The 14367-nt window shown below is 52.0% G+C and overlaps 1 protein-coding gene across 1 annotated transcript in view; it reads right to left on the bottom strand.

Moving 5' to 3' along the window:
• Positions 1-346: 346 nt before the first annotated feature.
• The window catches only part of Hs6st1 (heparan sulfate 6-O-sulfotransferase 1), a 42454-nt gene continuing 28433 nt past the window's right edge, over positions 347-14367 (bottom strand). The window contains exon 2 of the mRNA XM_057751919.1: positions 347-3165. Coding sequence (XP_057607902.1) covers positions 2457-3165 — 709 coding nt within the window. The 3' untranslated portion in view covers positions 347-2456. The remainder of the gene's footprint in view (positions 3166-14367) is intronic.

The raw sequence follows: 14367 nt of genomic DNA, 5'->3' as shown, positions 1-14367 counted from the left end.
CACTCCGCCAACGAGCCACATCCTTAGAGCCATCTTTTCCTTTGCCATTTGAAAAATTTCCAACTTAAAGCTGAGCAGAGGAAGCTGTGGCAGATGGCATTGACACCGCTGTTTGGTGACAGCCCCCCTTTCACCTGGCGTCACCTGTCCACACGCTGCAACAAATGGTGACTGTTTCTACCCTTTGTGGTTTGAGTGTGTGTGCCTACTCACCCAGCACCTCACTTTGTGCCGGGTTACCTGTGCCCATGCGGCAGCATGCTAAACTCCTATGACGCAGGCAGCTGCCTCGCCGGGGTGTGTGTGTGTCAGCACGGAGCACAGCACACGGTGACCTTTTCAGGGTTTATTTCATCAGCTAGTGTTCATTCTCCACCTAGACACAGACAATTAGAAGACAACCAGTTGCTTTTCCATCATCAATCCATTGCTCTGTATGGATAACCGAGAGACTCCTTCCCAACGCTTTTGATTTTTTAATAAGAAGCTATAAATAAATAAAGCTTTAAAGCTCCCGGGTTCAAGTGAAACAGTTCCAGTTCAGACATGACACCTGGACAGTTCCGTGGTCCCCGCTTCCCACTCCAGGAGGGGCGGTGGTTGGGCTGCTGGGCGCCTCAGCTTGTTGCATGTGCACAGCCTCTCAGCCCCAGGGGACGCCCCTGGATAGGCAGAGTCCTTGGAGCTGGAGGGACAGGGAAGCACCCTGTTCTGAGATGCTATGAGTACCAGGAAGCTGAGCCCCAAAGCTGGTGGCCTGAGCCTTAGGCAGGTTGGACAGTCGAGGGACTGAGGCTTCCTCAGCCTGGCGCTGGCCTGAGATGGGAGGGACTAGTTTTCAAATGCAGCAGAGAGAATTGACCCGTGCTTCCGTGTGAGTCGGGATGGCAGGGCATTAAGTTAAAACATATTCCAATACGTATAGAACAGATCCTATATTTGATCCATGTACACAGGAAGTTGTGAAGAGGGGCCATGCGTAGCTGGGGTACTTCCTGACAGTAACCAATATGACCTGTGAAAGACCTCAGGGTTCCCCAAATATGCCCCACGTTCCTCTCAGAAGTGTATTTGCTCTAGTGACCTTGACCTCCAAACTCATCTTGCTACCTACCTCTTCGGTGTGACCATTCACCATGAGCAGGCCCTGGACTAGGCTGGACAGTGCCCAACAGAACTTATCCTGCCTATGGACTCCAAGCCTGGTGTTTAAGTGTAGACCCTATTCCACACGCGTGTGAAGATTAAGCCATCGCTCTGGGCGGCAGCTATACCTACCGACATCTGAAATATTGCTAGATTACATATGGCCCATACTCTTTCATCTGTGCTGAACCACCCCTTCTTAGCCTGAGTGCTGAGTGAGGCAGACACAGGGAGTAGGCCCCCTGGCCTGCCTCAGGGTCAGCTCGCAACCCCCATCTGCATGCATACGGACTATAAAAGCCATGGCCCCTCCACTTAATGGTGGGTCTCCTAGAGCACACAAGGGACACGGCACTAGGCAAGTTCTGAAAAACAGATATGCAACATGGCTTCTAGTAGGGCCACTGGCTGGCCCGCGGGGCTGCTGGAAAGATGCAGGGAGAGCCAGGTGGGGAGGGTTATGCATACAGGCCCCAGGAAGGACCATTCAGAGCTGTTCCTTCACCCTTAGTGGAGAAAGGGAAAGTCCCCATTCTGGCCATCCAGTATCAACTCAGGCTGGCGTGGCCCTGTATCCCACCCAGCCAATGGATGCTTTAATGCATGGGACTGAAGAATTGCTGGCACAGTGGGAACAGTGACACAGGAGCGGTTGTATAAGTGTCCCAGTGATAGGGCTGGGGGCAGTGGATCAGAAAACATAGGGAGTTGTGTGTGGGGGGGACTCTTGATGTCCCTTTTCTGCCTGAGCCTGGCTCCCTCAAAGCCAGCATGGACTGTGACTTTTGATCACGGCCCAGACAGTGCGGGGGCCAGGGGCCAGACTTGAGTCTTCTCTGCAACAGCTGGGGCCGACCTCGACCATGAGAGCAGCCTTGATGGGAAAGAAGGGGAGATTCCAGGTCTGAGGACTGACGCCTCAGAGGTACGCTTGGGTTCTCAAGGAAGAGGCTCCCCACCATTCTGGGTTATTAGGGTCCCCAGAGGCCAAGGAGCTTCAGATGAACTATTAGGAACCAGTCACATGTTCCTAGAGGGGCTGGGTCAGTGGGGCCAGTGCGTGCAAAGTAGGTGTGGGACTCTCGGCTGAATAGACATGTCCCCTCGACAGTCTTTCCTCAAAATCAGTTTTAAGTGTGACACGGGGGCCAGGAGAGCAGGGAGGCCACCTGCCTCAGAGGTCCTACCCTGCCCGTCAAGGTCTAGGGTATACCTACTAGCACGCTTCCCTCTCCACCAAACGGCAAGAACTGTCGGCCCCATTTCTTTCCCCGTTAAATCTTGCCCATCACTCTCTGCCCCTGCCTCCACTACCACTTCTCGATGATATGGCTCATGTAGTCCTCAGTGGGCACGCGGCCTGGCTCTTCTGTGTCCTCCCGCGGCAGCGCCTCCTTGGAGCGATGCAGGAGGCGCTCCTCGCGATTGCGCAGGCGCTGCTCCCTGCGCTCCAGCTGTCTTTTGTACTGGTAGCGCTGCTGGAAGAGGTCCTTGGCATAGTCATACAGCTGCATGTCCAGGTCGTTGAGCTCCTCGATGTGCCGGATAGTGTCCTCATCCACCTCCACACCACCCGCCCGCGTGCTGTTGTACTGCATGAAGGGCCGGATGAACTTGAGGTTGAACGTCCGCTCAAAAAGGTACTGCGTCTTGCGCTGGAACTCTGTGAGGCCGAAGAAGGCCATGCCACGCAGGTTCTTCTTGGCACTCTCCAGCAGCAGCTGGGCTCGCTTGCTCTCGGGGATGAAGGACAGGTTGTAGCAGCCCACCAGGCTGAGGTCGGCCAGCATGCGCACCTGCCGGTTGTTGGCCAGGTTGTAGGGGCAATCCATGAACTCCTGCAGCGTGCAGCCTGACCAGTCTGTGCCCTCGTAGCAGGACGGCAGCTCCTCTGGGGTTGGTGTGCGTCCGTCACACATGTGCAGTGAGGTCTTCCACGTGGCTCCGCGCTGTACATGTCGCCACTCACTCAGGTAGCGGGATACTGGGTCTCGCAGCAGGGTGATGTAATAGAACTTCCTACAATGAGAACGGGGGGAAGAGATCAGTACCCTGGGAGGAAGAGGGGATAGAGCTGTGCCTGTTGCAGCCACTGTGGCTCTTCAGCATGGACCCTTGGGCAAGTGACACCCGCCGATTCTAGTCGCAGAACAAGCTCTCAGCCCTACCATTTATTTCTGAGTAGAAAACCCTAGGTATGGGGGAATGAACTTGCCAAGAGTGTGTCTTCTAAGCGGGACTGCAGAATGATGCCCTGTAGTGCCTGGCTTCAGATCCCTCTTGCCCCAGTCTCCAGCGGGTGCCAACGTACACCAAGGTTACAGGAGTGATAATTCTGACAAAAGAGGGCTGGCCCTTTACTATCTGTAGAGTGCAGAGGAAGCCCCCGCAGTAGCTCCTGGTCCTCCACTGTCCTGTGCCAGGTCATGTCCTGGAAGGCTCCCAGGATGGAGAGCATCCTGGATGCTTGGGCTGCACAAGCCATAGGGGGGAGGGGATGGCTGTTTCTCTCAGTGGGTCAGACGGTGGCTGCACCCCTCGAAGGCTGGAACTGAATGAGGCCCACACAACCTGTGCCTGGGACCTGTATACCTTGTTGCTCTCGTGTGGTGGCCTCTGCCCCTTGCAGGCCTTGTGTGTTCTTGGTGTCAGATGCCCATCAGTACTGAACAGATGGTAGCTCCAGGGTCAGGCCATGGCATGTCGACAGGAGTGCCTTCTTCCTGAATGAGCCCTGTGCCACCTCCACCCCACCCCAAGAATCTGCCATGGCCCATCCCATGGCTCATGCTACTCTGACTTCAGATGCAAGCCAGGCACCCTGAAAAGTCCCACCATCCCCTCTAGGGTCCTGTAAAGGTTGACACCTCCAATCTGCATGGTCACTGGCTTACTGTACGATTGGCCTCAGAGGCAGAGTTTTCCCAAAGACTGTTTTCAGAAATAAAATCCTGCGGTCAGAGAGATGATGGCTCGGCAGTTAAAAGCATTTGCTGTTCTTCTAGAGGACCCAAGTTCAGTTCTCAGGACTGTTAGGTGGCTCACAACTGCCAGTAACCCCAACTCTAAGAGTTCGGAGAGCCTTTCCTGGAGTTCTCAGTTACCCCCACACAGGCACACATATACAGCGAGACACATGGATACACATAAATATCAAAATAAGTCTTAAGAGAAACCGCAGCAACTGTCTTAGCGATGGGTGCTTATGTTGGAATCACTGTAAGTGATTTCCCTGTAGTGATATGGTATACTTGGAAATTCAAGGCAGAGGCTAGAGCTGCTGTGTTCTGGGCTGGAGGCCCAGGTGTTTACAGTGGTCCTAAGACACCATCCTTATGGGATGCCCTAAGGGCAGCAAGGGTACAAGTCTCATTATTGTGAATTATTTCTCATAGACAGGATACAAGCTCTTATGGGTCTCAGACACTTCAGAAAAAGAAAAGGAAACAGGGGCAACAGAGATGGCTCAGTGGTTAAAAAGTTCTTGCTGTGCTTGCAGAGGACCTGGTCAGTTCCCAACACCCATGTCCTGACTCACAACTATCTGTAACTCTGGCATCAGTGGACACCCGCACATAAACACAATCTTTATTTAAAAGGAAAACAGGAGATCAATGAGGATACCTGATGCCTACTTGAGGCTTGCACACGCGCACAAGCATATATACACAAGCAAGTTTCACACTCACACAAAACAAACAAGGTTCTCTTTGCCTTAATCTTAAAAGAAAAGTAATCCAAAGGGGATCATTCAAAGCCAGACTCAGTTACATGACACTTTCCCTGTTAGCCCTGAGAGGACAGAGCAAACCAGGATCCGATCCCAAATTAGTTCAGGTGACTCTCACAATACTTATAAATGATTGGGGACTGGTCTCAGAGGCAGGGGGCCGACCTTGCCAGAGCAAAGTCCTCTGCTGACAACCACGAGGAACAACAGCCCCAACGTGTCCTAAATCTACTTACAAAAGGTAGACGAGGCTGCGAGAAACGGGAGAAAGGGGGAGTAAATTGGGTAACAGCTTTGGGAAAACCAACTATTCTTACATTTCTGAATGAATACTGAAATCTTGACTCAGATTTCAATGTGGAGATGGCAGGCACTGGCCTTCATGCCTTATTTACATATAAATCCCAGAACTACTAACCTAACCAGTCCAGTAGTCATAAGCTCCTCCCTCCTATCCTGTAACTCCTCTAGTTAGTATAATCAGGCTTCTCTCATTTATAGATACGCCCAGACTGAACTCAACTCCCTAAGGAGCTAAGGATGGCCTTGAACAGCTCCACAAAGCCTAGTCAAGGGGGTCTTAGTGAGGTAAGGGATTTTTCCCTAATATTTTATTACAAAAATTTTCAAACTTAGGTAACTTTACAGGTTAGTACAAACTGATAAGCCTGATAATTACACAATTCTTTTTCCTTTCTCCCTTCCGATTTATTTTATTTTTTTGAAACAGGGTCTCACACTGTAGCTTCTGGGTGGCTTCAGATTCATGGTGGTCCTCCCATCCTAGCCTCCTAAATGCTTAGATCACAGACAAGCAACCATGCCCAGATAGATGGGGGTCTACTACACAGTCCTGGTTGGCCTTAAGCCCCAAATTCTCTGCAGTGCTAGAATGGCACCTCACTGGCTTCTTTAAAAAACAATTATCTTTTGACAATTTCATCATGTATATAACACATTTTGCCTCCTCTCTAATCCCTGAATTTCTTCTTCCCACTTCCTCCCACTGTTTCCACGCATTTTTCTGTGGCCTACTAGGCACAAGCACAATTAGTTTAATCAGGCGGGGTAGCCTGCATGAGCACGGGTGTGGCCCACCAACCAGGGCTACACTGTGAGGAATATGACCCCCTTCCAAAACAGGTTCATCAGAGCAGGGTGGGGCCTCATGGCCCTCCCACCCAGGCCGGGATGTTGGGGAGCACAGGCTTGAGCTGAGTTCATGGTGCAGGGGCCAGGCCACGTTCAGAAGACAGTGTTTCACATTGCTCCTCTCCATCCTCTAGCTCCTAGATGTCTTCAGCCCCTCCCTGTTCCCGGTTTCTTTATATTTCTGAGTTGTTTGTCATGCATCAGAGACTGAACATCCCAAATCTGAAGACCCGGCATGCTTCAAAATCTGAAACATGACACCACACATCTGAGTCAATGTTAAAAATACAGCATTCAATTACCTCTGTATTACATGTACACAGAGGGTAATGTTTGCCCTTAGGACCCATGGCCAACATACTTTATTAATGTTATTATTTATTTATTAATAAAATCAGAAAAAGATCTCCCACAAAATTTAATATCCCAGGCATTTGGATAGAAGACCCTCAACCTGTAAATAAATAGCTGAGTCAATGTCACAACTGCAGGATCCCTGCTGCACAAAAGGCCTCAGAGAGAAACGGCATTATAAGGTCTGCCTTCCTTTGTCCTTTGTGAGAACACAGCTAGGGTCAGTCAGAAAACTGCTTGGCATGCAAGCAGAGGCCTTGAGTGTGATCGCTAGAAATCATAGAAAGCCTGGCATGCGGGCTGCCATGAGGGCTCAGTGAGTACACACACTGCTGCCAAACCTGACCTCCTGGGCTTGATCCCCAGAACCCACATGGTGGAAGGAGAGAACCGACTCTCGCAAACGGTCCACTGACATCCACGGTGCACTGTGGCGTGCCTGCACACATTTCCCAGCATGTATGTTATGTTAAAAAGGCTGGGGCCCAGAGCCTGGGATACAGAAACAGGTGAACCTCTGAGGTGTGATGGGGACAGCCAGTCTAGTCTGCTTGGTGAGTTCCCCTGTCTAAAAAAACCCAAGGTGGACAACACCTTAAGAATCATTCCTGAGCGTGACTTCTAGCTTCTACATGCAGTATACATGTGTACCCATACACATATGAACATGAGAAAACAATCTCTCTCTCTCCATCTCTCTCTCAGCAGTTGAGTGTCCAGTCTTGCAGAGAACCTGGGTTTGGTTCGCAGCACCCACAGGGCAGCTCAGAACCACCCGCAACTTCAGTTCCAGGGGATCTGACTTCCTCTTCTGGCCTCTAGAGGCTCCTGCCTGCATGTGGTGTACATAGCTCACAGAGGCACACACACATGTATGCAAAGCTCACAGAGGCACACACACATGCATGCACAGCTCACAGGGGCACACAATATATGCATAGCTCACAGAGGCAAACACACATGCATGCACAGCTCACAGAGGCACACACACATGCATGCACAGCTCACAGAGGCACACACACATGTATGCATAGCTCACAGAGGCACACACACATATGCACAGCTCACAGAGGCACGCACACACACACATATGCACAGCTCACAGAGGCACACACACACATATGCATAGCTCACAGAGGCACGTACACACATATGCATAGCTCACAGAGGCACACGCACACACATATGCATAGCTCACAGAGGCACACACACATATGCATAGCTCACAGAGGCACACACACATACACACATAAATAGATTAATAATTAACAACCTTTAAGACACCTGACTCAAGTTCAGAAGGTCCCACATACTCAGGACACTCAAGCATGGGGTCTCCTTCCCCGAACTGTTCTGACTACTGTTACCACCCCAGGCTCATGGGGCATCAGTCAGAGAGCTGGACAGTGCCTCTTTGTGAGAGACAAGCAGACCTTGCCCTAGGTCCCTGATAAAGAAGAGAACACTGTGGAGGTTGCCGAAGCTGGGAGTCCCTGACACAAAGTACCTTGGCTAGCATCCTGCCACTGGCTCCCCAGGTGCCAGCTGCTTCCTACCCCACAGTGGCTTTGTGTGCCCCTGTTCCTGGGTTCCTGTTAGGACTTTAGAAAAATGAAGTGTGATTTTGGCTTCAAGTTCTACTGTGGGGCTGAGGCCATGTGGGGTGGCTGCTTTCACCAGGAGCAGAATGGCTATGGGCAAGGCTTTTTGAGACTGTAAGACTGTGTCGCCTCCCCTCCCAGAGGGCACAGCTGCAGGCTGAGGGGTAAAGGATCAAGTGGATGGCCCAGAGGAGACAACGATTCATGGAGGCACAAGAGGGTGCCTAGCAAGCAAACAGGTTCCCAGGGGCTTGCCCCTCATCGCCTTGCCCCTGACCCTGTATGCAGGGCCAACTAGCCCTACTTGGTACCTGTGGGACACCCCGCCAGCCCATCGTCTGAGCTGCTGTTAGCAGCTGGGGAGGGGTATTTTTGTTTTTCTCTCCAAATGCAGCACAGAAAATGCTGGTCTAAGGCGACCCCTCTGCTAATACCTAAAGAAAAGCAGGGGTGATTTCTGTTGAGTCACCGAGTCTGCTTCCAAAAATACCTTGGTTCAGGCCCAGGGCTCATGACGTCAGGGGTCAGGTGCAGACAGACCCTGCTCACAGTCTTCCTAGGAAGGCGGTTCTACTGATCCCTCTCTTGAACCCACTTGGCCCTTGGGACCCCCAGAGCAGGTAGTGCCCACAGCTACCAGCTCGTGGGGAACACAGAATGGAATCCTATCTTGGGCGAGGATGAGGGCAGCTGAGCCCTAGATGGGCCTCTTTGGTGACCTATGCAATCTGCTGATGCAGCCGGCTGGAGGAATGGGAAAGGAATACCCAGGGATGTGAGTGGCCAGTCCAACATAAGTCACACGGACTCTTCAACAGCCCCAGCCTAAGCTGAATTCTTATAGATAGCAAAAAAGGCAACGCAGATCTGGGGAGCTTCACTTGTGTGGATGCTCAAGATGACAGCAACTGCGGACGAAGCAGCTCGGGAGGTATTTGTGACTCAGTATGGTTATGTGACTAAGCCTGGCCATCAGGATGTCCCCAGAGACACTCTTCCTTGTCTTCTTTTCTTCCTGCTGGATGGAGTGCAGCTGTGACTCCAAGTGTCTGCAGGCACCCTGGACCTTAAGCAGAAGCTCCACTCTGGACAGGTAGAGGAAGAGCCTGGGTCTCTGGTGTTCCCACAGCTGTACTCTTACTGTGCCAGCCTGGGTCTGTATCCTTTTAAAGGGAGGGACATACACTTTTACCCCGTTTGGGTCTCGGAACCTGGTGTATTTCCTCAGGGCCGACACACTGAGGACCTTACACAATGTGAGGGTAAGCTGGATGCTGGGCTACAGGGCCCGGGATATCAGGGTTGCAGCAATAATCACATAATTAAGTTAGTGACCCAGAAGGCCAGGTAAATATATCCGCTTGGAATGAGCGCCTGGACAACTCGCTGACAGTTGTCCACAGCACAGCCCAGGCAGCAGTGCTAACTCAACTCCAAGCAACAAACAAATCCATCACAGGTCAGTTTTGCTAAGGTCCGTCAGCTTTGCAGGGAGGTGAGAGACATTAAACAGAAATTGGCATTGTCCTAGGAGCCAAGGCATACACCCTAGTCACTTCTGGCCATGTGTGGATTCTTGGACAGGTCCCCCCAACCCCCATCACACATCCTTCTCACTGTAGAGTCCAAGCTGAGGACAGGAGTCCTAATGGCTTCTCTGCTAGGAAGAGAAGAGGCTAGATGTTTGGGAGACATGGACACCGGGGGTGGGGGGGGGTCAGGGGGCGGTGTTGACCCTCCCAGTGCCCTTATGTCCCTGGAAAGGCAGATAGAGTGGGGAGGATAGGGGAAAGGGCTGCTATGAACCCCACTCACTGACACTGTCCTGCCCCTTCCTGTCTAGCTGCCAGGCAGGGACCACAAGTCCAGGGAAGAGGCCTAAGTCATCCCAGAATGTAGCAGCCACTGCTCAGCAAGGCAGGCAGGTGTCTGAACACAAAGATCCCCAGCCCAACAGTCTTGGTGTCCAGGGGCATTTCAAACATGAGAGGGGAACTCCTGATTTTATATATTTGTATATATGTGTGTGTGATATATATATGAAAACCTAGCTATTATTTTAAACCCAGGGCATGACTCCAAGCCTTCAGCTTTCAGATCCTGAGCAGGGCAACTTCTGGGCCCACATTTTCTGCCTGTAAAATGGGGACACAGTCCTCCCAGCTGCCTCTTACACAGTGATGGGGGCAAAGCTAACAATGTCCTGGTGCCTCTTGGTGACCACGATCAGGGCTGTCAGATACACTGGCATCTGTTGGCAGCATGGGCAACTGCAGGCCTGCCATTGCCACCCTAACAGCTCGGGCCTAGAGGGGAAAGGCCCTGGAGTTTCTCTGACCCTTAGGCTCAGCAGCACTATGCCTCTGCATCTCCACCGGGCAGTTCCTGCAGTGACAGAGCAGTCACAGACATTCCCAGACACGGGCCCTGGTGGTCCAAGGGCTACTGTGCAATGACACTGCTGGAAGCTCTGCTCTAAGCTCAGAAGCACAAGTCTCCCCTCCCCTGGCCCAGGCCTCTAGAGTGAAGTAGTGGCTTTTAGGGGCCATATTCACACCCAGTACTGTATAAGGGCTGCCAGTGGGGCCTCCTAGGCTTTACTCTTGTGATCAGCCAGCAAGCTGGGTCTATGCTGGGGTGCAGGGGATAATGTCTGTGCCAATGAGGCCTTCGTCCTTCTTGATAAAGTCTTGGGATCCCTAGGCTGTTCCCTGGGCTCACTCAGAGGCAAGGTCTACTGCAGATGTTCCTCCTAGGGTTGCAGGAAACTTATATACGGAAAGGGGAAAAACAGATCCTGTGGGCAAGAACTTCGCTTTCTAGGCTGATAATAGGCAGGCCAGGGAGGCTCCGTACTTACAGAAAACTTGGCCTGAATCAAGCTGGACATGGGCAGGGATCTGCCCCATCCCCATCCCCGAGACAGCCTTGCAACCTCATTCTTAGTCCACTCGTCTCTCTCAGCCAGGTCCACAGCCACCCTTCCTGCTCAACCTTGGCCTCACTGCCAAGAGGCAGGCTGCTTGTCTTGGGCCTTCTTCCAGATTTCTATGGCTAAGCCTGCAGCTGGGTGTTGGGAGGATTCAGGGGTCCACGGCTCTGGCATGCTTTGGGCCCTGTGCCCAGGGCCACCAACACTGATACTCAACCTCCATCTCCAGGGCTACCCATCTGTCCCAGTCACACTTGGCACTAGGTCTCTGCCATCTGCCTTGCATACCACAGGTGCTCACCCAGCCTGTGCACTGTGCTCTCCTCTTCTTTTTAAGGCCTGGATACATGTCAGTGCCTATACCTTCTTCTTTAACTCAGAGTCCCGAGAGTCTGTGACTTTCCTGGGTTATAGCCAGGATGTGAATGGACAGCAAGGCTAGATAGACCCTTTTCTCAGTCCAGCAAATTTAAGTACGGCCCTTCTGGCCATTGCTGCTCTGGCTAAGTGGGCTCCTGCCCTGCCCTGGGCCTTAGATCATTGCATCAGCAAACCCATCTCTGGTCTCCAGGAGACACAGCATCCCCCAAGACATGCACCGACAGAGTACCCACTGCTTGCTCCGGTCAATCCACTCGGCAGCCTCAGCAACTGGGCCCCTCTCCTGAGGACACAGGCTCCAGACGGCCAAGGATGCTCATCTGAACTGGGCGCACACTGTCTTCACACACAGATGTGTGCAGTAGGCACTGCGTGGCTACCCTGCAGCTTGGGGGGCGGGATAGTCCGTCAAAGGTCCTACCTAGGCAGGCAGTATGCCGAGGCTGGGGTCAGTGCAACGCCTTTAGAGATAACTAGTTTTCTATGCTTCTCTCTCTTGTGTGTATACAGGAGTGTGCCCATGTATGCATGCCACAGCACATACGTGGGGGTCAGAGGACAACCTCAGGTATAGGTTCTTGCCATTAATTTTGTCTTTCTTATCATTCTCTGATATGTACGTCAAGCTAGCTGCTCTGCCGTCTCTATTTCTCTGCCAGAGTATGTGATGTGGGCAGTTTGAATGTAAGGGGCCTCCATAATCCCAAAAGAGGCACTATTAGGAGGTGTGGCTTTGCTGGAGTGGGTGTGGTCTTGTTGGAGGAAGTGTGTCATTGTGGGGTAGGCTTTGAGGTTTCCTATGCTCAGGATACCACCCAGTTGTCTCAGTTGACTTTCTGCTGCCTGCAGGATGGAGGACTCTCGGCTACTCCTCCAGCATGCCACCATGCTTCCTGCCACGGTCATGTGTCTCTTCACAGCGACAGGAAGTCTAAGACAGAACACCAGGATCACAGATGTTCACGCTACACGTCTGGCTTTTGTGGGGACTAAGACTCAGGAACCTCATGCTTACGTGGTAAGATTTTACGCACCGAGCCATCTCCAACTCTCTGTCCTTTAATATTAGCACAGGGTCTCCTCCTTTACTTGCAGAAGCTGTGATCTTGGAAGTTTTGCCGTGAACTTGTGACAGGTTCCAGGGTGAGACTAACCCTGTTTCCTGGAGCCAGGGTAATGTGTGACCCAAAGTTATCTGGGGCTCCATCCCTCTTTACTGTAGCCCTTGGCCTGTTTATTTGATGAGTGTCCATCCCATTGCCCTTGACCACGGTGTAGAGGGCAGGAAGACCAAGGCAGACCTGAGGTGACTTCTCCAGTCTGCCCTTGGTCTGCAGAACCAGTGGGGCCCAACAAGACCTTGGCTGGTACAGACCACAGCACATAAGGTCTGCCTTCTCCTGTGCCAAGCACCTCTGTGCTGAGTCCTCCCCTCAGCTGGAATCATAACCAAGCTGCTTACCAGGGAGGTCTAGAGGTGGTAGGCTGGGTAGAGGACAATGCTGCCTTAGCACCCAGTGTGCTGTCTATCCTATGTTCTCTTCGGACCAGGTCAGATCCTGGCTGGTGGAAGTTGTCAGAAGAAAAGGATGTCCAGGTGAAGCATGGGTGTTTTTTTTTCTTGGTTTGTGTGTGTGTGTGTGTGTAGGATGTAGGGGAGGGTCAGTCAGCCTGTGGAGAGTGGCTACCAGGCTGAGGGACTGTGTAACCAGACATTGCAGACCTGTACACCAGCAGAGCCCCTCCACATCAACCTGCCTCACCTCTATCCGCCTCAGGTATGATGCTTAAGAAAGTCAGCTTGGTGGGTTGCAGAGTCACCAAAGAGACAGGCCACCAGCCGTGTCTGTGAGGCTCACCTAGACTGGGCTGAGGTGAGAAGACTTGCTCTAAATGGAGGCAGAGGCATCCTGGGGGCTGCAGCAGACTGAATGAAAGGAGCACTATCTCTCTGCAGCTGCAATGTGACCAGCTGCCTGCCTGTGTTCCTGCCACTTGTCCTCCTTGCCATGCTGGATTCAACGGAACCAAAGCAACCTCCTTCCTGAAGTTGCTTTAATCTTATCATTCTCTGATCTGAAGCTAGCCGGCCCGCCAGTCCATTTCTCTGTCAGTGTGTGGTAGTCTGAACGTACTTAGTTCCCATAATCCCAAAGGCAGTGGCACTAGTACGAGGTGTGGCCTTGTTGGAGGCCACAGATAGTTTGTCAAGTATTTTGTTGCAGCAACGAGGAAAGGAACTAACAAATCCTGTCCACGGCAGTCGTCCTGGCCTGACGGGCACTGGCTGGCCTCTCTCTGCAGGGTGAATTGGGGAGTATGGGGGTATGGGGGTACATGCACTCATTCCTGCTCTAGCACTCAAGACTGTTTACCTTCACCCTGCCCCAATCCCAGTACTTCTGGTCTGGTGAGTGGGCAGCAGAACAAGAGGTCCCAGGGCTAAACTGACAGGAAGGACCTCACTTGGCTAGCTGTCGTCCTACATGGCTCGGGTTGTGGGGTGAGGACGAAATGGGACACTTAGTCCCCAGGTCTCAGCACTTACATTTGTTAGACAGGCTGACAGAAGATACACACTTCTAGGCCCACGAAGACTTGATGGAATGCTATCTATTAAAGAACACTATACTGGGGATGGGGGTGGGAGTGGGGGATGAGTTCAATCCCCAGAACCCATGGAAAAAGCTGGGAGGTGGAGACATCCGAGCTATCGAAGCTCACTGGCCAGCTAGCTAAGGCTACCCTGTGAAGCACAGTTGTGGCTGAGTCCGTACGTATGAGGCTTCACCCAGCCTCAGGGAGCTTTACCCTCTCAGCTCTGCTTTGTTGATCCCTCTCCTACTTCATGGGATTCACGGAGCATCTCCTGGATGAAGGGAGAGGGCCCTGTCGTGAGCAAAATGGAATCTCTCATTCTTATTTCAAAATATCAAACTATTTAAAAAAAAACACTGAGAAAGTGCAGTGTTCCTCGGTTAGCTGTGGGATCTTGATGGTCGCCCTCCTGCTGGCAACACCCAGTGGCTCAGTGGGAGTGTAAAAAACTTTGCTCATTTTATAAATGAGGT

The sequence above is a fragment of the Chionomys nivalis genome, chromosome 19, assembly GCF_950005125.1.
Source record: "Chionomys nivalis chromosome 19, mChiNiv1.1, whole genome shotgun sequence".
Lineage (NCBI taxonomy): Eukaryota > Metazoa > Chordata > Mammalia > Rodentia > Cricetidae > Chionomys > Chionomys nivalis.
This window is presented reverse-complemented; position numbering and strand designations above follow the sequence as displayed.